At 38.3% G+C, this 22,713-nt stretch overlaps 1 protein-coding gene across 2 annotated transcripts in view; it reads right to left on the bottom strand.

The window, feature by feature from the left end:
• Nucleotides 1-22,713, bottom strand: part of HLCS (holocarboxylase synthetase) — a 189,085-nt gene that overhangs the window by 11,192 nt on the left and 155,180 nt on the right. For both annotated transcript variants that reach the window (XM_019528915.1, XM_019528912.1), the window contains 3 exons: nucleotides 7,522-7,589; nucleotides 6,581-6,741; nucleotides 2,656-2,770 (listed from right to left, as the gene is read on the bottom strand). In XM_019528915.1, the coding sequence (XP_019384460.1) occupies nucleotides 2,656-2,770; nucleotides 6,581-6,741; nucleotides 7,522-7,589 (344 nt within the window). The remainder of the gene's footprint in view (nucleotides 1-2,655; nucleotides 2,771-6,580; nucleotides 6,742-7,521; nucleotides 7,590-22,713) is intronic.

The raw sequence follows: 22,713 nt of genomic DNA on the forward strand, positions 1-22,713 counted from the left end.
GACTAGCCTCTTGAGCTTGTCAAAGTTGGCTTTTCTGAAGTCAAGGACTTCTGTGTTGCTGACTGACTTGCCAGCTTTACGGCAGATGGTGAAGGTGATCAGCTCGTGGTCGCTGTCACCCAACTTCCCATCAATCACTAGGTCGCCGATTAGATATTTAGAATGTATTGTATTATAATGTTTGGAGGCACTGGTAGGCTTCCAAACTGCTTTAAGATTTTAAATACATCAGTAAAACACTGGTCAACTGATACCTACATATATAGTGGCATTTCATTTTAATCGCAGAAAAACACACATTTTGGGTTTTTTAAACAGAGAATTTTGGATTTTTTAACAGAGAAAACCAGGATCCCTTGTGACCAGGGCACACAGGATCTTTAGATGTCTTTGTATCTACAGGTATTCATTATTACCCTCCAGTCACTGAATGCTTTTCTCTGGAACCAGATAACTTGGTTTATAAAGAGAAGCCACGTTTGTAGAAAATGATGGCTGCTTTTAGCATGGCAAGTAATCTTTCCCTGTTGTAGGCATCTGATATCACTACTACTACTAATCCAAGAAGGAGTTGATGTAGTTCCCCAGTATTCTCAAGGCTGTCACCAGAAGAGTGAAAGACATCACAGGCATCCTGGAGGTAATACTGAAGAGCAATTGGAAAAGAACTTTTGACTGGTAGTGCAGACTATGGCACAGAAATCTTAGAAACTTTCAGTTAAACTTAAGAGGGTGTGATTACCAAATTAAAATATACATCTTTTCAAACCTACTGTTGTGAAGAATCTTCTTCTGAAGATCACTGAGGGAAACAAAGAATTAGTTCCAGATTGAATCTGAATGTTTTGGTGCATGTGTTGAGCAATTCCAGGTCCAAAGTAAAGTATAATAATATGCCAGTAAAAGGATTTCCTATACAAGAAGGTAAATTCTTTTTCAAGACCTTTTTTTCCAAGATGGGTTTGATTTTGTCTTTGGACAGAACACTATTTCATTGCCTTCAGGGTAGAATGGCTCTGAAAAAAACGTATGGAAGCAGCATGCACTTTTAAAAAGACAAAGAGGAAGCTTTTAAGCGTCTCCATGCAGTTTCTATTATCTATATGTAAACTCAATAAAAAATATAATCAACTTCTAAAGTTTTTATTATTCAAAATTAAATGTAATAATGGCTGAAACTACTTTGTAGAAAAAGATGATGACTGACTTCAACTATGTAATTTCCTTGCACCTTTATATTTAAGCTATCTGGGAAGAAAGCACATCTTCATTCTCTCTGCAAAATACCCACATGTCGTGCTATGTCTATCCTCCTGAATTTGTCAAGGGACTGCCACTTAATTTTTGACATATCAAGATTGAAGAAAGGAACAATCTGCAGCTTCCTACTGAGGCTAGAACTTGCTGCTGAGCATACACAACAGATCTGCTCTGTTCCTTGCTGAACAGAGATGGGAAAATTCACATCAAAGCAAAGATAAGATATGAAAAGGCAAAGTAACAGTACAAACCACAAGATAAAATTATATGAATGGTTGCTTGTGTAACCCAGGTGGTATTCCAAGAGGTACCCCCTCTCCAACTGAAGGGATCAAATCAGGTGCACAAGTGCTGTGGGAGGTGTAGGGACTCTCCTCCCCCTATAGAGCAGAGCCAGACCACCAGTGGGGACTTAACCATATATCTTTTAATGAGGGAACAATACTGGATACATAACCAGCATAAACCAGGGGGTATAGGGTTTATGCCCCAAGGGGGGCAGGATTCAACAAAGGTTAGACATTTACAATCATAGACATATTCATTCAGTTGACAAAAGACAGGGTTAACCAAAATGTAAAACACAAACAGCAGAACAAACGATACTGGTTGGTATTACTGGAAGTACAAAAGGCACAAAATACAAAACGTCAAATTACAAGGAATATAGGGCCTTGGTACCTGGAGGGGGAGAAAGCACAATGGCCCCTTTCCACTGCAAGAGGAATATTTCCCTGTTAGCTCACTCACCCCAAGTCACCAAAGCTGGGACTTGAACTCAGATCTCCTACGTGGTAGACAGAAAAATCTACCACACAGCCACCAGTGCTAGTACTGCTCCAAGCTGCGAGGGGTCTTGACCTTCCTGGAGCCCCAGCCTTGGGGCAAGCTACCTGTCCCCTGATTGGAGGAGCTGGAAGCAGACCCAGGAACCCCTCAGGTCGATGCTCAGATCCTTGCTGGAGCTGGGGAGCCTCTCCTCAGGGATCCCAGAGCCCAGTGGGGAACCTCTCCTGCCGGCCGCACGCCGAGCTGCTGAGGGTTAGTACTGCTGCATTAGTACAGTACTTTTTTCTCTCTAGTACTCTAGATTCATGAATGACTACAAAGGTGAAACTGTCCATACCTGTTTTTCCCTTCTTTAAGATCTGTCATACCAATGCAGATGACTGTTTTCAGTTTCTCTAAGCCCAATACATGCAGTGACAAATCAGTGAAGACACTTGTAGTTTTTTGGGTTTTCTCTTGATTTAGTGAATGCAATAGTTTGTATTCCAACTTGCCTACTGTCCTGGTTTGCTCTTATGCTTGTAGTATGAATTCACTTAGGCATTCAAAATGAAAAAACAGGTTTAGAAAAAGCTGGCATAACAATGCTTAAAAATAGATATTTACCAACAAGTATGTGAAACGTTTTTCCCGTAAGTGTAGAAGTCACCAGAACCCCACCAAGCTTCATAAGGTCACTGTAGTAAATATCATTTGGCCACTTCACTCGCAGGTCAATATCCTAAAGAAATAAATGTGCGTTTATAAACATGGCTTTCTATTCCCTTACAGAAACTATAATGGCACACAGGCCATTAAGTCACTCAGTATTCCATAATTTCCATATCACGTTGCTGCCTCAGAATAGGTTAATTAAGGCCTTTAAGAATCAAAGTGTACAGAAGGCTTACTGGATGCCACTGAAGTTTCCTGGTGGCTTAGTATCAAGACAGATATCATTTAGTAAAAAGTTATATAGCAGCTACCAGCATCTTAAAGGCATTGTAAGTAACCCAAAAGGGAGACTAGAAAGGCAAGTAGCAGAGGTCTTCCCTGAATATATCCATGTCACTGGTATCCACAGAAAAAAAGTGCAGAAGTTATTTACATGCAGTGGAAGTGTATTACAGATTTCAAATTACAGTACCTATTCAAGAAAGATGAAACTGGTGACAACAGCTATTTATAAATGTCACCACTGTAATAAACTTATCCAAGATACTTTGCAGAAATTAAACAGGGAGGCAATGAAGCTCAGCAAGGAAGTTTAGAAAGGAAATTTAGCACAGGAGAAAATTCCAGAGCGCAACTAACTATATAAATATTTGATAAATGCCCTAAAAATATTCACACATTAAGCAGCTATGTTCAGTCTGCACTATGGTTCTGGCAACACAAACTGCATCATATGATGCCATTCCACTGCAATAGAGAGGTTTTTGTTAAAACCACAGAACTGAACTGAACTTTGCACCAGCTACTTAAATACAAAAAAGAAAGCAACTGTGCTTCCTGGAACTTGAAAAACTGTATATGACTAGATCCCAAGAGGCAAATTATGGGAGGTACTCCTGGAGTACAAGAGTCGGGTTCCCTCCTCCCCTCTTACAGATTATGAAATCCCTTTACAGGATGTGTGAAAACTGCACCTGGATCCATGTCTACTTTCCTGACAGATTTAAAGGCCAGAGAGGATTCCATTACACAGATGTCTCTGCCTATGTGGACAGGAAACACTAACTGATTCTAGTACCATAAAGAATTCTACAAGAGAACACCAGCAGTATACTTGTTACTGCAAACACTAGAACATCCCCATTTCCACTGTGGAAGTCCTTATAAATAGATTCTTCAGACACAGTTCTTTTCAAAGTATGCCACAGTTAAGACATCCAGCAAATCAATATTAAACGATCTTTTCTGAGCACCCCGTGCGGATCATTATTTTCTGTGTAAATAAGCTGCATCAAACTCAGAAGTTCAGCTGTCTTCATCCTTAAGTAAAACACACATCACTAAGACCAGTCCTTGCCTATTACTAAGACCGGACACTGGTACCATTAAGAACATACTGAATATGGCAAAGAATAGTCACACAGACATGCCCACAATAGCTTTCAGTGGGCACGTCTACATGAAACACTTACTGCACATAAGTGTCTACATGAAACACTTACTGCATATTAGCCTAATATACTGCTTAGTAGCGTGTCATGGCAAAAACTGAGCTAACAGCCAACCGTGCAGACACAAATGCGCAGCAAGCATCACTAAATAACCATGTGCCAGTGCTACTGTGCAGTAACTCCAGGTACTGCACATTTAGTTTAGTACTTTATTAAGGAAGTACTAAACTAAATGTGTATTTAAGGCACATTTATGAACGTGTAAACGCACCCAGTATAAACTATGTTGTAGTGACATGAGTTGTTTGACATAATACCAGTAAAGCAAAGTGAGGTGCTGTTGTTTCCCAAAAAGTTACTGACAACTTTTAAAATTAAAACAGAAGTGAAGTATTTGGCAGTAACTTTGCCAGTTACATGCAGGGGTAGCACATGTAAGAGATGAGTAGCTACTAAACAGTGTTTTGAGACGGAGACAGCTGAAACTATATGGACAAGATTTGTTTGTTTGTATTCAGGCACTGATGTGTACAAATAAAATTTAATATTGAAATATAAGATTTTTCACACTGATAATCCAGAACTGTAGATGGTGGGTAAAACTGCTGTCTACATAGAACTGTAAATATTAAGGACAAAGACCTAAAAATGACTGACTGATAATCTGAGAGACAAATATTTGATACTTTTGTATGGAAATCCTAAAATGGAGTTGGAGCATAGCGAATCACATTAAAGTATGTTAAAGTAATATTAAGGATCTGACTTACGCCCACAGAGGTATGGAAATTCAGAGCTAGGAATGAAACCCCATCCATAACTTAGTCCATTGTTCCCAGCTCCTGCAGCTCATATGGCATGTATGTTCCTCTGCTATGTGGAGAGCCCTGCATTACATAGGTCCAAGAAGGAAATTTAAGCATAGAGTTTCAGATTAAATTTTGAATTTCCTTGCTTTAATGGATTTGAGTCAGACCCTTAACATTATTTTAACCTGCTGTCTGTAATTTGATTTCCTTTCTTTAAAAAAACCCCAGAAACCTAACAGGAAGTTAAGAGAACATTTACTTTCACTGTTTGGGATGACAGGAAATTAAGCCAGACATATTTAGTTGTTTTTCCTTGATGAATTCTATTGGTGATCTCCCATTATCCCCAACTATCACATAAGTTCTTTTTAGAAACCCTTCTAACATATGCTTTTTGTTTCTTACAAGACAGATTTCGCTGCTGCTTCCTGAACACAATAGGTTATTATGAAACTATAAACCAACATTCAGTAGACTCCAGTATATGTACTACTGGCATATTAATTCTTTTTTGCACCAAAATCCATTATACCAATCAAGTTGCTGCTACTGAATGGGCTAAAGTTAAAAAAGGTATCTGAAAAATAGCTTCTGTATTTAACAATATAGCACAGATGGCATGAGTAAGCAAAAAAGTTTCTTACACTATTAACTCCTTTCCCCTCTTTTATGAATCATAATTTAAAGAGCTAGTTCTTTACTCTCATCTATTTCAAATAGTCAAAAATTCACTCCTATCCAAGGATTTTTATGATGCAAATTTCAGCCTGAAGCAATTATTACAAACAAGATAAGAAGCTCTGAAGTTAAGAGGCTTTAATAGAAGGGTTGACAGACCCTGAACTATAGAAAAGCTACTGGGTGCCACTATAATAAGGTTCTTGTGTAAATGTGTGTAAGTCATTGATTTTGTATAATACAGGAAACATATGCTTTAGTTAACTAGTTCTGTAAAATACCAAAGTTTTATAGTTAGCAAATATTAGGAAATGGTAACATTAAAAAGGAGATCTATGAGGTGATGAAGAAGATTGGTTCTTCATTTTCACACTGATGACATGACACTTGATTCCCTCTTGAGAGCAATGCTCTTAACTTCTTGCTTTAGAAACCATTATTTTTTTTCAAACTTTCACAAGAGGTGGAAAAAATCTTTTAAAAGGAAAAAAGTGGCCACTGAAATTGCTCTAACAAAAAAGCAGAAAGGGATTTGTCAGTTTATTAATTTTTTCCTCTTACTTTTCCTCAAAGTTTCCATAAACAGTATAAATTAATCCAACAGCATGAAAAAGTAAACGGTAAATTCATCATCTTTGGAGACTGAATTTTAAAAGCTCAACAGATCACAAGCAAAATTAATTTGGTGATCTCAGTCTAGGCAAAAGCAGACAATGCTCATTTGGCAAACTCCAAATCGGCTAAAAAAATATTTATAAAATTAAGAAACAAAAAGCCTAAATCTACTCTTTTAGGTGGCCGTTATACAGTACAGTGATTAGAGAGCTAGAACTTGTACAATCAGTGACACTGCCTATTGAAGGTCAAGTTCAAGTCTGAACTCCATGGAAGTAAGAACTTAATGGGCATTTTAAAACAAATGAAAACCAAATGGGATACCTGATATCCAGGTATAGATCTAACTGAATCCACCACAGCGACAGACATCAGGTGTTGAATAAAAGGAATCCTCTGTCCTAGCTGGGAGTCCAAAGAAATAGAGAGATGCAAAGTTCCTAGAGCACAGCCCACAGGGCTGAGCCAGACATTGCCGCCACGACCTGATAGGGAAAACAAAGAATAAACAAAATTGAGTAAGCACTAATATATAGAGCAAAAAATTATATATAGACAATAGGAGATGAAAACATATTTCTTCACAGATTACATTTATTCTCAGATTACATTTGAGAATCTACGGGAAGTAAATATCCAGTAGTTTCCCAAATTATTTCAAAGAAAAGCTATATTAAAATTCTTTGCTTTTTCTTAGGAGGTAGTGGTTTTGTTACTATATGCTCAGCCCATAATGTTTATAGAAACTTCCTAAATAAAGAACTTAGAAGCTACCAGAACTTCCTTGCTGTTTTGTAGTATGACTATTCCTTTTTTTCTTTTTAAAGTGAAAAACTACTAGTGAAAGGTACTCCTGAAAACGCTGGATATTGAAATCTTTTCTTAATCCACACCACAAACCATGGTGACTCAAGGCATAAAGTCAAATGGGAGCTTTGATTCTGATTCGGATGGTTTGCTTTAGTTTATTTCCACTGTAGTGATAACCACTTGTATTATATGGAAGGCTTTCTAACAGAAAATAGAGCAGATCATTCCACAGAAGCCACCAAATAACCATGGAATAATTATTTTTGGTCATTATCAACTTAGGCTGGAATAAATATGAAAACTGGGGTGGGGCAAAGGAAAGATGCTTGCTATATTATTATCAATTCATCTTGCGCTATTCAAAATATTCTTGATACAGTGCAATTTATTAAACGATCCTATTGACAACACTAAATACATTTTACTTTATTAGCATTAGAAGGAGACCTACTGACCTTTTCCTTGTGTTTGTCGCACTGCGATAGCTATTAAACCCATTTCCTTAGGCAACTCGAACATCAACCTGCCAATTAGGAACACACTTATCAGCTACAACAGTAAGCAAAGTTCAGGAAGATCAACCATTAATGTTTAAATATTAGCTTTATTTCACACTAAAAGCATGATTTACTCATTTTCAATGATTATTTCTAAGTATATCAAATGGGCACCAGAAGATTAAAAAAAACTAACTGAAAAATTATCAAGTTAAAATACTTAAAAATAATACATAGTTCAGTTAAGATGCTTACTTTAAGTACATGTGGGTTGCATTTCTTCAGACTTTCTCAGGGAAGTGCTTATTCCTTCTAACTTGTGTCACTGTTTTCAGTGACTAGTCTTTAAGGTGCCACCTTGCCTTGCCTTGCCTTAGCTTGACTTCAGACTAACAGAGCTAACTACCCTTCTATCTTCAGTGTGCAACAACTAGCAATTTCAGACATTTGTTTCTACTTAGAGCAATTTTTGTTCATACTCCAGAATATAAAAGCAGCAGTTTCTGATTATTTAGAAAACCAATATGGTGGCAATAAAGCAGTTTAAAAGATACACTATCCCCTGAGAACTAATTATGATTTAACTACAGTAAATAAATCTACACCTTCTGAGAACTCTAGAGAACACTGGCTTATTTTAGGCTTGTGTTCTGCTTTTAAAATAGTTTCACTTAAAAGAATACTAACTTCCCTCTGGGGATAAGTAGAAAGTGCACTCTAACACCATCAAATGAGTCAACATTAACTTTAAAAAAAATCTACCGTGAGAACTTTCTTCAAATATACTTGCTCTGCATTGCAATCCTTCATTACAATTTCAGTTTTGGGGAAGAGAGGGCTTATTTACAAATAGACTAGATCCAGGAGATGCTGTTGGTGTCTGGCTAAACTTAGTACATACGGCCAATGATTTACAGACTGAAAATTTCTCTTCCTATGGGGGATGCAAATACAAAATACTGCATATAAGTAAAAGGTGATTTTGCTTTAATGGTATGTGCTATGAAAATCAGAAAAGAGTAACTAGCTCAAATGTATTTCCCCTGAATTTAGGAAGCAGATTTCAAAGTCTTCCTGGAATCAAGAAAGTGACACTAAAAGTTGTAAGCAGAAGTGCACCCCTCTGCTGCTCACTGGCTGGCTATGAATGTTATGGCAAACAACCACTGAAGGAACCATACAACTGCTTTCCTTCGTGGCTTGAAACATGGTATTATTAACGGCTGTGGCTAGATAAGGAAAGGAAATACAGAAAAGTAATCATACTCCCAAAGGTTTCAGAATAACTCTGCTTAAATGGTTTGAGTTCTAAAATGACTATCATTTAAGTATGTTATTCTGAGAGCCACAAAGTGGTTTGGGCTATAATGCACCTTCACTAATTACAGTTACTTCTTGAACTACAGCTGACAGATGACTTAAAGGCCCAACAGATGTTTTCTCATATTATTGCAAGAATCAGCATGAGACATTTCAAAGAGCCGGAAGATCTCTTTGCCAGTCCCACTTCCATTTCACATGAAATACAACTTGATAATTGTTCTTTTGGACACTATAAATTACTTATTGGGACTGTAGTGGACTATCTACCATCAAATCTGACCATTAAAGTACACCTTTGCTTGTGCTGGGACGTAGCTAGCAGAAAACTCCTGAGAGGTTTTTTGGATTCATGTGGCTTTCATATGGTCTCCTAGGAACCTTGCAAGTCAGAGATCTTCAGCATTTCTTCAGCAATACCGCCAAGTCTGTGGTAATCTAACAAGTAAATCTAATTTAAATTTGAAAGGTGAGTTAAGCAGAGATTACAGATTTTGCTGAAATAAACTAGTATGTCATTCCTATATTCACAAGATAAAATTGCTTTAAACAATAAACAAACCATAGGCGGTTGGAGGGGGGAAAAAAAAAAATCAAGAAAAGAAAAAAGTTATGAAACCAAATGCAGACCTCTAGAACAGAGAGCTGTATGACATGGAGCCATTAGAGGTTTGGCAGCAGGTAACATTATATTAAAAAAAAGACCGAGTCTCTACTGCTTAAGGCCAGGAAGAAATTCTGTAAGGAGGGACACAACATAGCAAAGTTGCTAGTACTTAGGCTGAGACAACTGGAGGCAGACAGATTTATCTCTGCGTTCTGAGATTGCTCTAGGGGCCTTACAGCACAGCTCCAAGGCAATAATAAAGTGCTTGTGAACTTTATATATATAATTTGTTTGTCTCTAGAAGATTTTTTTTCACTGTTCTATGCCAGAAAGAATCCACTCTAAATGGATTTGTATTTTCAGCTATTGGCAACCACTGAAAAAATAAAGGGATTCGATCTATGACTGATTGGAAGGAAAGGGATTTCCTCAGTGTGATGCTCATCATGTTTCCTCACAGACGTTTAATTCCTAATAGTTTCATAGTTGGTAGGGTCGGAAGGGACCTGAACAGATGATCAAGTCCGACCCGCCTTCTTTAATCCACTTTCCCTTCATTTTTAAAGTTTGAGGAAATTCTCTTATTTGGCATCTCCAAATTGTATTACACTCAGAATTAACTATGGATTATGCTGAGACGCTTAACCAAACCTACAAGACAGAACTCACAGTATTTTAATGATTCTGGAAAAAAGGGGTTTAGATTTCATTTCAAATTTTCTTTTCCACCATGAATATTTGGTGGTATCTCTCAAAATATGAACTAATCAAAATATATCAACTTTTTAATTAAAAAAATTCAACCAACAGAAATAAAAAAACATAGGCAGACAAAGTTCTTTGGATAATGTGGTATTTTTTATTAGACCAACTAAAATAGTTGGAAAAATTGTTCTTTGCAAGCTTTCGACTACAAACACCCTGCTTCAGGCAGAGGGAGAGTCAACTTCAGGGAAAGGATTCTCCCTATGCCTGAAGAACAGTGTTTGTACCCAAAAAGCTTGTAAAGAACAATTTTTCCAACTATTTAGTTAGTTTAATAAAAGATATCACATTTACCCAAAGAATCTTGTCTGCCTAAGTCCTTAGACCAACACAGCTACAACCAACACCTCTTATTCTAACATATTAATTTTTGTTTTTAAAAAATTGTATTGTCTTGACAGCTATGAATGCTGTCAAGTGTAATGAAAAACACTTAATTGTTTCATAGAACTATCAGGTCCAAAGAAGAATCAGTTCCTATTACTAGTCAGTACAATGACTTTTCTTTATATACCAACATAAAATGGGAATTGAAACCACAAAAACTATGTTTGAATAATGTTAATAGCCTGACAACTATAAATTTCATTGATGTTGTGGGTTTAAGGCTGAAACTCTCATTAATGCACCCTGCTGTGTTACAGTATTGCAGAGGTATTACAAAAGGCAACATTACATTCCAGATGTTGACATTTCTGGGCACAATGGAGTAAGGTTATGGACAGATTTCTATCCTTAACTCTGCATTTCTCTGTTGTACATGGGAAGGGAAAAGGAGTTAAAAATCACACCCTTCAAGTTGCTTGTGAATAATTACAGTGATTTCATTTACAGAGAATGCTATATAAAATTGGAAACAGTATTAAAACAAAAGCATAAAATGTTTAGTCAAACTGAAGAAAGCCATGACACTTGATCTAAGTCTTCTATAATGTTTTAAATAAATAAAAATTCTCTCTTTTTTACTATTCTATAACCATAACTGTAATCCATTACATACGTTGGGGAAATTAGCAATATACCTATTGATATGTTTTATATATTCATATATTTCATTATACTTCCTCAGCCTCAAAAACTAATCCATCTCTTTACCTAATGTATAAAAAATTTGAGCATATATTTTTCTAAGGGATAAGCCATATTGAAACAAAGCCTTCCCATTTGATAGTGTTTAAAATATTTACAATAGCTCCAGAGGTCTATAGAAAAGAAATCAACTGACAACCCTATTATAGTCTAAAGAAATGTCCAGATGCTATTATATGAGGCCATTCCTAGTGTTATCATAATGACATTCCCTAGAATCCTCCAGGAGGACAAATTGCCAGAGGTTGAAACACACAACTGCAAAGACTGTTGCTTCTATATGGAAGTTTTCTTGACAACACTGTTCCCTACCTAAATTTGTAATGTCCCAAAAATCCCTTTCATATTACAATTCAGCATATAAAAATTAGCAGCAGCAAGCAACACAGTTTTTTACTAAATTTTAGAGGAAGGACTATATTGCCATTTTAAAGAGCTAAAACAACATATTGTTTGCTAGTTAAAAAAGTTGTTTGAGCATATACACAATTCAATTTTTTTAAATGTCTCTCTCCTTCCCCCAAAACCCACATTATAGTAACCTACTAGTCTAGTTTAAATTCTGCATCAGGAGTGAAGTCTGTCAGATCTCTCACAGGTATTGAAATGAGTGGCACTGCCTTACTTTTATGTACTTTGCTGTACAGGCTCCCTATAAAACACATGGGGCGAGTTGGGGGCCTAAAAATGGGATCTAGAAAGCCAGCAGACTGAGTATGGAGTTACTTAACCTACTTTAGTGAGTCTCACCCAGTGTACTGGGACACCCTGGGGTGCCCTGAGAAGATATGGGAGCTGTGAAAAGATAAGCTGATAAGCACAAGCTGAGGCTTGTCCCTACGTGGAAGATTCCAGACCTCCAATGCCCAGCCCCTGTGCAAGGAAGTAACTGTATAAATTAGTTTTTGAAATTGGATGCCATTCAACTCACAAGACATATGGGGGAGAGGGGCTGCCTCAAGTCCAAAAAGGTTGAGAGCCACTAACCTAGCCATAGGAAAGTCAACTAAAGGAGTGTGACATAAACCCACCTTCCCCAAGAGAGGTAAGCACCCAACTCTAGAGTGCAGGGAAGCATCTCTCTCTACATTCAGCATTTACAGACAGGAATAATTTCCTGGAAGTAGATGACTCAAACTGTTTTTACTAAAATATCAGAAGAGGAGAAAGAGAAAGGGGAGGATGTAGTGATAGTTTCGCCATCATATTTTTAAAAGCACTCACCTGGGATACGAAGGAGCAGTTTAAACCTCTCCTCTGCCTAAAAGGACTTGAAAGCACATCTCCCTGTTTCTCTAATGTATCCTACTTGTCACTCAGGCAATAGAGTACTCTGGGAATGGAGGTCTCTCTCTCTCTCTCTCTCCTGTTCCCTCCCACCCCACCAGCACTCATGATAGAGCTGTTCTGATTTATGCAAGATACTGGTCTCCCCCATCCCAAGTAAAAGTCCTCACAACTACATTAGTTATTTTCATACTTTTTCTTGCCTCATTAATACTGAATTATACCAATGTCTCCCACATCCAGAGTGAATACTCTATGATCTGAGATGTGGAGCAAAAGAGAGGCACTACTACCTCCTGCTGTATTTTGCCTGAGGTCTAAATGCAGTTTGTGAAACCTGGTGGGGCTAAATTTTGAGACCAACACATTGCTACTCAGCCCTGTCAGCATGTGTACTTCCACACATGCCCAGTAGCAAACACATAGGCTGCCTATACACATGCTTCTTGGCATTCGAATTAGAACACATCGGAGCAGACTCAATTCACTGAGTCTGCTCCATGTTCTAATTAGAACACTGCAGTGTCACATGTATTAAGCCCCCACACTTTTTAAAATGGCCAAAAAAGTTCCCTTAGGTACCCCCTTAGGTACATTTCTAACAACAAAGTTCCCTTAGGTACCCAGGAGCACAGGTGCCTCCAACATACCATGGCACCTGAGAAGGGGTTTTGAAGATCTAGGCATTGGACATCAGTATCTAAAACAGTGACCAGGCTTGTACATCTTTTGGAAATAGCACTCAATCACATTGCTACAAACCCATTCTGGGTTTCCCCCTCTGTACAGCTTGCCATTCATCATGTGCTGAGAATTCTTTACTCTGTTCTCATTATGTTATGACTACACAGGGCTTTTACCTGTCTTCTAAGCCAGTGGTATCAAATTCATTGGGCCCCATAGGCCAGAAGATTGGTATGGGACAGGTCCACTAGCCCGATGAATGGCATGAGGCCAGCCCTGTGGGCTGGATTGGGTGCACAGGTCCTCCCCAGCCTCCTTCTGCATGAGGGATCCAGTGCCTGCAGTGCTTGCCCGCAGGTCCAGGACTGTGTCACACATGATGCCAGCTTTGGTCAGATCAGGATGCAAGTTGCACTCAGTGCCCACTCTAGCTGGTCCAGAGAGTGGACCTGGACTTATTAGAGCGGGCAGCACATACGGTGCAGTCCCAGATCAGCCACAGCAAGCGCCATAGGCAATGGATCTGGCATGTTGGTGGGGGGACAGGGGTAGTCCCAGACTGGCTCCACGTGGGACCAGCACTAGAGGCTAGATGACGTGACTCTATGGGACACATCTTTGACACACTTGTTCTAAGCAAACTCAAAATATACTTTAAAAAATCACCCACCCATCAGTTTATCTCTAGGAACACATAAGTACATTTGTGGACAGAGTGGTTGTGGATAAACAACTCTTTCCCGTGAAGAAAAAATGGTTAGCCACATTCTGCTGGACCTCCCAACCATGCCATTACCTCATCATTTCATCATGTGCTTAAGCTCCTAATCTCAGCTTCTTTTGGAGGGCCATCTACTTCCATACTTTACAGACTACCTAAATTGTTCAGCAATTACAATGATCATAGTCATTCTACCTTACAGTCAATTATATAAAAGCAAGAATGCATTGTTACTCTAGAAAATTTTTCACTTCTATACAGAAATCAAAACTGCTTTCACATTATATATGTTTTCCTATAATGGCACTGGCATGAGAAAGTGATCATTTAGAAAAACAGTTTCTTTTAGCTTTCCAGATATATCAGTGTCTTGCATCCTTTCATAAAAAAATTAAGTGGTGAAGGTGTTCCAGAGCTCTTGAGATTTACAAAAGCCTTTGAAATTAGTTTGACACTTTCTCCTGTCTTATTATAACACTTACTTGAGAAGGAAGAATTGAATGCATTAAAGTTGTCATATTTTTCTGGCCCATAAGTGTCTGGTGACACTGTGAACAAAAATGTGTTAGCAAGACTTACACAATTGCATATACATTGGCTAGCTGGCAGGGAAAAAATACTATGATAGCAACGAGAGTTCAAACTTAGAGTTCAATGTTGTAAATATTTATTCCAATACATAGTGCTACTGTGATAAAATTAAGTTACTGTGGCCACTCACAGCAATAACCATTTAGGCTAGTAAAGCATTTTGAGAACTGGGCTCACAGAGTGAAAAAGGCATAACAGTAATACATATACATATTGTAGTCCCCATTGCATTTTAAAAATAGTAATTTTCTTGTCTCTTTACCCTATTTTTATATCACTTATTTTATAAATTAATTATCTGGTTATGTTATTAGGCTTATTTTATAAAAAAAAATAAAGAGCATTTAAAAACACAGTACCATACAGCCAAAGGTGTCAGGAAACATACTCTAATAAGAAAGGACTCCAAAAAACTGGTTTGCCAACAAAGTGCCAGTAAAATTTGAAACCTGGGTTCAGACACACTGGTAATGTTCCAAAACTCAGAACTTAAAGAACTATTTTATTCACTAAATCCAGTTCTCTGCTAATATCATCAAGAGTATAAGTTTATAGTAAAGAAGGGCGTTTCCAAGGAAGATATGATGGGAGGGACATTTAAAGTTGTTTCAGTTTTAATTTTGAAAAATAATATTCTGAACAATTTATTTTTTCCTTTTTAAAAAAGTAATTTTTCAAACCATAACCTTTTCTTTACTTTGGAAGGGGGCAGAGGGCAGGAGATGGGGAAGGATGACACAAAAGCCTACCTGAAGCCTACTGAAAAGTTAAGATAGAATAAATGGAAATGCAACCGTTTTCATTAATAATGAACTCCAGTGCCAAGATTTAAGAAAGATAATAGTTACTGGGATAAAATAAAACAAATTTATTACAACATATTAAAAAGTGATAGCTTTAGAACTTTACCAAGAATTATAACCATATCGATCAAAAACAGATCTAACTGCTCTTACCCAGAATAAGGAATTGTATGGTTGCTGTAAAATAATTACAATGTGCACATCAACATAACCTATAACCATATAACACTGATCTGTAATTTTATCATACTTCATAACCTCAGTAGGATCAAACCTGGGCAGTGTCAAGCAAAGAGACCTCAACATAAACCAAGGTTGTAGAGAAGATGATGGTAGTGATTCAGCTGGTAGCCAGATTGCTTCCAAGTTAACATTGTCTACATTAACTTATCATTGTGTCAGGAAACCCAAGCTTTATGATTCCAAAGCACTCCCTCTAAGTCACTACTGAACTCACACAACACTTTTGAATGTCATCTTTCACATGTGATAATAAGGAGAATACTATTTGTAAGCAGAGAGATTTCAGTCTTGGTGTCTTGTCCAAACACCAGCTTGGGTACATATGTCACACTTACCACAAGAATGTCTTGCATTCAGAAGTCTGTCTAACTTTATTCCAACCACGTAGTTGGTCCAGTAGAAGATATCATCCCCCCCAAAATCCTTGTATTTCACAGAATTCCGGGATCATCCGAGCTACAACATCATTAACACTACCAAAATGTCTCTGCAATTTATTCAGATAATTCTTCATTTCCTGTCCTAAGCTGTGTCTGATGTTAAATAGTAACCAGCTTCAACCACTGAAGTGAATGAAATTATTTCATATCAGCATGACAAGTACTTTGAATTAATTCTGAAATAAATGCATATGTAATTTTATTAAAATAAACATGAAAAGAGTCCCTTTCTGAACAAAACAGGATCATTTTTAAAGTAGAAAAACATAAGAAAATCTAAAGCAGATTTTATGACAAACCCGCAAAAATTATAATAGAAATTAAACATTTCTTAAGCAATTATACCCCTTAAAATGTCTCTGAAAATCACTTTGTGCCTGAAAGCTTGTCCAACATATCTCTCAAATATATAATTAGTCTAATAAAAGTTATTAAAAAAAGACTTTCCTCTGAAACATCCCTCATGTTAGGCCCTATATTACTTACATTCCACACAAACTTGTTTTTCATTTTCCCCTTTACTGCTAAATACTATTTACATCAAAAAGCAGTTACAAAGTTAGAGAAAGTTAGTCAAACCAAGGAAAAGAATACTACAACATTTTCATTTTCTCATCTGGTTCTTTTTGTCTCGTTTGTTTTAGTTTGTGTCACGTATCATGTTCCAAATTAGGCTGAAAGTTATCTTAAGTGCTAATGAAGTGACTGGCTCAGGAACAGAGCAGTGTACCATGTTATTAGTCTTCCCCTGCCCCTTTTACTTTAATGGTATTTTCACTGTTTTCTCTGGCTAATGATACATACAACAGTTTTCCTGTTAAAGGTATAAAAATAAGAGATAACATGCTTCCTATATAACCTGGTTTTGGTCCCTGCACTAATACTATACTTCAGATGAGTTATCAGGTAGGATTGTATTCCTTCTGTAAAAGCGTTCAGCATGGGAAATAATCAACTGAATTTTCATGTAATTTATCAGTTTTCAGCACTCTTGATGGCATAAAAAGCATCTATCAGTATTTCAGAACAAAATATTAACTCTGCCTCACATCCAATCTCAACTTTTTATATAGCTTTCAAATACAACATATTTCAGAATGTATGTGCAGGAATTAGACTGGTTACCTTTATGTGGCAATAAACTAACATTAACATTTTGGCTGTGTTATAAATGTTAATAGAACAAATATGTATTCAAAAGTTACTGAGTGAATCAGAACTATATTAGCAACATTTTTTCCATCAAATATACTGGATTACATACTCTAAAAAAGAGGACTTTATTGCCTTGGTGTACAAAGAGACTGACTTTTAAAAAGAACAGCACGTGGGTAAAGTCCTGGTCCCATAGAAATCAGTGTCAAAACTCTCATTAATTTCAAAAGAGCCAAGATTTTACCAGTTAAAACACTAGTATGTGGCACATCAAAATTGCTTCACAAAAGTATTTTTTAAAAGATTAATGCAACACATAAGAATGCCCTGTAACATGGAAAGTGCTCATCTCATATAAAGAAAACTCCCATAACTCCAAGTAGGAGATACTTGGAATATCTATAGACATAAATTTAAGGGTTTATCTTTATAAACAGAAAAGGGAAAAAGCAACTTGCACCCCAGAATTTTTTCTGGACTATCATTTGTAACTACTTAGTTTGTTTATTCCATATATCATTCTCTAAAATCAGCATTAAGGTGGGTTGAGAATTTTCCACATTAAGTTATTTTTGATGAAAAATGTAATTTCTGGAAAACAGGTGTTTTCTTTGGAGAAAAATTTGATTTTGCATTGTAGATCAGATGCTTCAATTTTCACCTACAGACTTATCTTCCATTATCAGATGTCATTTCCCATTATGTACTGGGTTGCCTCTTAGGCTTGCTTATCTATATAGTGATTTTTTTTAAAAATAGAAAATAAAAAATGAAACAACTAAATGAACTGAATACCTCATTCATGTCTGTAATTAGGGCATAAAAAAATGCCCTCATCAGGTACCAGCAAAGCTTCACATTAGCTGTTCCCATGTAGTGTTAAAAGAAACATCCAGATTTCTAAATTCAGGACTAAAGTATGCAGCACTTAATTGTCTCCTGCAAGAGCCAATGCTCAAAATGGCATAAATAAAGAACAGAAATGTTCTATTTCCAAATATTTAAAAGATCAATTTTGAAAACCACAGTTACTAGACTATGCCAATTTGATGGAAAATTCCAATTATTAATTTTGTGGGCTATTAAAAGTGAATTTGAAAATAAAGAAGTTAACTTATGCTGGCCACAGCATTCTCTGTAGACTCCAGAAAGAGGCATCATAATGTAAAATTAAACCACAAACTCAACACATAATAAATGCTGATATTTAAATCCAAAAACAGTAGATTCTCTTTATCTGGGCTTCTGCAAATAAATCTACAGACCCCTGTGTAGTTTTTTTTATTTAGATCCTCCAAATACAAATAAAGAATACATTGCCAATGCATGTAATAAATCAACCAGCAGGGGCAGATTAAGATAATCCAGGGACCTACATATTCTTGCCTTCATATCATGAGATCCCACTACTGTTCTGGGGTCTTTATGTATGACAGTAGGGGTTACCTTTTGGCAAGTATGCCACATGTTTGCCCCAAACCCTCCTCAAGTGCCACTCTGACCCCCTTCCCCATTTGATGCTCTTTGTACTTCCTGCACTATGCTCCCTGCTTGATCTGGTGCTCTGCTTTGTGCCTCCTGCCCCACTTCTTGCTTAATCTGGTACTCTACTTTCTGTTTCCTGCCCCATTTACCACTGTGCTGACCGTCCCATCCCCACTCTGTTATAAGCCACGCAGAGGCTGCCTGTACTACCTGTAGCATGCACGCCACAACTAACCCTTGATGTAGATGATAAAACTGACTATAGACAAAGTTCTGTTAGATTCACGAAGTAACACTGAATAAAGAATAATTTAACTGTAATAAGTTCTCAAAGAGTGAGTTGTCTCAGTTATCTGTAACGAGAAGCAGAAACTCATTTTTCAGACAAATGCAACTTTCAAACTGAATACCGCTTAAGCAGGATTTGGCTTTGTGGCTTGAAAAGAAAAGCACAAGGGACTCTGGCAGATCTGCAAAGCAGTCCACATCCCTGTGTTGCTCTGTTGCCAGTCATCCAAGAGGGAGCACATCTAAGATGATCTTTGCTTACCTCAAGTTCTGCAGCCAAGAAAGCTGCTCATTTTCTAATGCGTATCAGGCAAAACAGACATCTACAGAACATGGTTTTCTATTGGCAAGTTCACAGACATAGTAGTGAAAGAACTAAGCAGGCTGTTTGAGCTATTGCAAACCCACTACACTTGTTTTCCGAAGGAGAAAGAAAAGGAATTAAGGTTCTACTAATGCAAGTGATAAACAAGAGCTACAGTACAGGCCTCCACAGGTACAGATGCTCAAGGACAAGACCTTAATGGAATCAGACTCAAAACAAATACAAGAAAAAGTATTAATGGCAAATGGTTTAACCTTAGAAAAGCCATTAAAATCAGCAAGAGTATGAAACATCCAAAGATCAACTAAAAATATTAACTAGCACCAGTCACAATATATACACAGCGGGTCAGCAATGATTTTGGGCAGAGTGCTAAAAACACCGGCAACCTCAACTTATAAGATGTTGAAGTGCCAGAGGCAAATGGCAGGGGAGCCACAATCCTTATTGTGGCAGCACAGCTGTGGCCCCTTCCCCACCATCTGCCCCAAGGCCCATGTGACAAACAAAATGCCTTCATGTGCCTCACTCTGGCACCCATGCTGAGGGTTGCCCACCCCTGATGTACACAATGAAACAGAGAGGTAAACCTTCACCCACTTTACAGAGATAACCAGCTATACATGCACAATAAAAAGCATATGGGACACGGAATATGTGTAACAACAGATCTGCAGTAGATGTGGACTGCATCATGCAAAGCTAGAGGCAACCATCACTGGATCAAATATGTGCAAAATGCCACGAAGCAAACTATTTTGCATGAATATGCCACATGAGCAAACAGGGAAGTAGAGATGCACAGTACATGCCATTACAGAATACCTCCAAGTAGAGGAGTTTGGCAATGAGACCATTTTCTTTTTGGCTACAATACAGAAAAAAGAAAAGGAGTAATGAAGCATATCTTAAAAGGTCCAGAAGAAATAGACATAAAATTTAAAAAACTAGGCATAAATAAACTGCATCAGCAGGACTGTCATATTATGAAATGCAGAGTCTCCATGCAGTACATAAATGCAGTACAGTACTAAATGCAGCTACATCTAAAATGTTAAAAGCTAGATTTTTATATAAAACAGTAGTAAAAAGGTAGTAAAACAGATGACAAGTTCTTGGAGAACATTTTTGACAAACCTCTGCCTTTTGTATCTCCAAGACTTCAGCATGTGATTGTAAAAAGTTGCAAAAGCATGATCTGAGAAGTGAAATTACAAGCCTAGAAGAGCAATTCCTGTAGCAGATATTATCGAGGGCTGCATGACAGGCAGCACAGGGCAGACTAATATTGATTTTCTAAATTTTTTATGGGCTCTGTGGGCTGGATAGAATGGCCTGGTAGGCTGCATTTTGCCCTCCCCTGTCCTAATGTCTATGTCTGTGTAATCTAATGCAACTTTATAGCACTACACACAGAAAGAAAGGAAGAACTGGAAGAACAAGCGCACTAGTACCACAATACTTACTTACCACTGTCAGCTACAAATAAGCTAGCAAAAACAGTGAAACAGAGTGGCAATGTGACAAATATTTAATAGTTCAGGATGGCCTGTACAGCCCCAAAGCAGTTCCTCTATCTGTGCCTGTGCTGGGGCTGTATGTTGCTGACCCCTGTTCCAAGTAACTCAACCAAATGATACATGAACTGGCAGTCTAATGAACTTGCAGCAACCTTACTATTTGTTGGCCACAGTATTTGTGATAAGCTAGTTTTGGATAATGACCCCAATGCATATCTGGACTGAGTTTTCACATACACAATGTACAGTTGTTTTACCCACTGTGCAACAGACCAACTGAAAAACACAGTAACCAAGGCAAATGATGATGGACAAAAGCCTTACCTCAGAATACTTACCATATTTATTTGAAACCAAAATGAGGGTTTTCCCCCATTCAATGTGTAGGAAAGAGCCTTTCACCCTGGACTTGAGTAGAAGGCAGTAGGGGCAGGGAGCAGGTAGTTGCTGCAGCTCTCACTCTGGCCATGAGCCTGGGTTGGGATAATAGTCAGAAGTGTAGCAGCCACCTGCCCCCACCCCCAGCCTCTGCCCCACCCTCTTCTCCTGCTACTTACTATCAAGTATAGCTCTGGCACAATTCCCTCTGGGGCATGAAGCACATGCAAAACCCCAGTCCCTACCTCTCTATGCAGCAATGGCAGCAGCAGCTTTGATCCCAGGATCCTACTGTGTGGATGGGCAAGAGTAGGAACTTCCACGTGCTCCACTCCTGGGAGGGAACAGAGCTGAAGCTGGAGCTACACCTACCAGGAAGCAGCAGAAGGGAGCAGGCAGGGCAAAAGCTGCAGGAAGGGGCAGGGGGTGTAAGCACTTCTGGGGGAGGGGCAAGTGGTAGGGACTTCCCCACTGCAGCAGCCATGGGGACGAATTTAAGATAAGCCTCACATAATTATATTCTATACATGGAAACATAATAAATGTATACATTTTCTATATATAAAATCTAATTATGGGGGGGGCTGTCATCTTAAGTTCAAAGTCATCTTGGATTTGGATAAATACAGTAATTACCAAAATATACCCCGGGAATCAGAAGGCTCAACTCAGGAATATACTGTGAAACTCTCTTTCCTAATGCATAAGGTTAACAAAATTAGAGAACTAGATTGGTTGATAGAAATCTCATTGGTGGTGGATGGGTCATTTTCGTCCTGGACGGATGTGGGCAGTGGGATCCCCCAGGGCTCGATCCTCGGGCCTACACTGTTCAACAGCTTCATCAGCAACTTGGACAAGGGGGTAAAACGCACCCTGTTCAAATTCCCAGATGACACTAAGTTGTGGGGGGATGTGGGCACGCTAGAAGGGAGGAATAGGCTGCAATCAGACCTAGACAGGTTACAGGGGTGGGCGGATGAACAGGATGGGTTTCAGCACTGACAAGTGCAAGGTGCTGCACCTGGGGAGGAAGAACCAGCACCATACCTACAGGCTGGGGAACTCCCCTCTCATCAGCACAGAGGCAGGAAAGGATCTTGCAGTCATTACTGATGCCAAAATGAACATGGGCGGTCAGTGTGGGGACACGGTCAGGAAGGCCAACCATACCTTGTCATGCATCCACAGATGCATCTCGAGGAGGTCCAAAGAGGTGATCCTCCCCCTCTATGCGGCACCGGTCAGGCCGCAGTTGGAGTACTGCGCCCAGCTCTGGGCACCGCGCTTCAAGAGGGATGTGGACAACATGGAGAGGGTCCAGAGGATGGCCACTCGCATGATCGGGGGCAGCAGCGCAGGCCGTATGAGGAGAGGCTACGGGACCTGAACCTGTTCAGCCTCCACAAGAGAAGGCTGAGGGGGGATCTAGTGGCCTGTTACAAACTA

Source organism: Crocodylus porosus, unplaced genomic scaffold, assembly GCF_001723895.1.
Source record: "Crocodylus porosus isolate Cpor-Errol unplaced genomic scaffold, CroPor_comp1, whole genome shotgun sequence".
Lineage (NCBI taxonomy): Eukaryota > Metazoa > Chordata > Crocodylia > Crocodylidae > Crocodylus > Crocodylus porosus.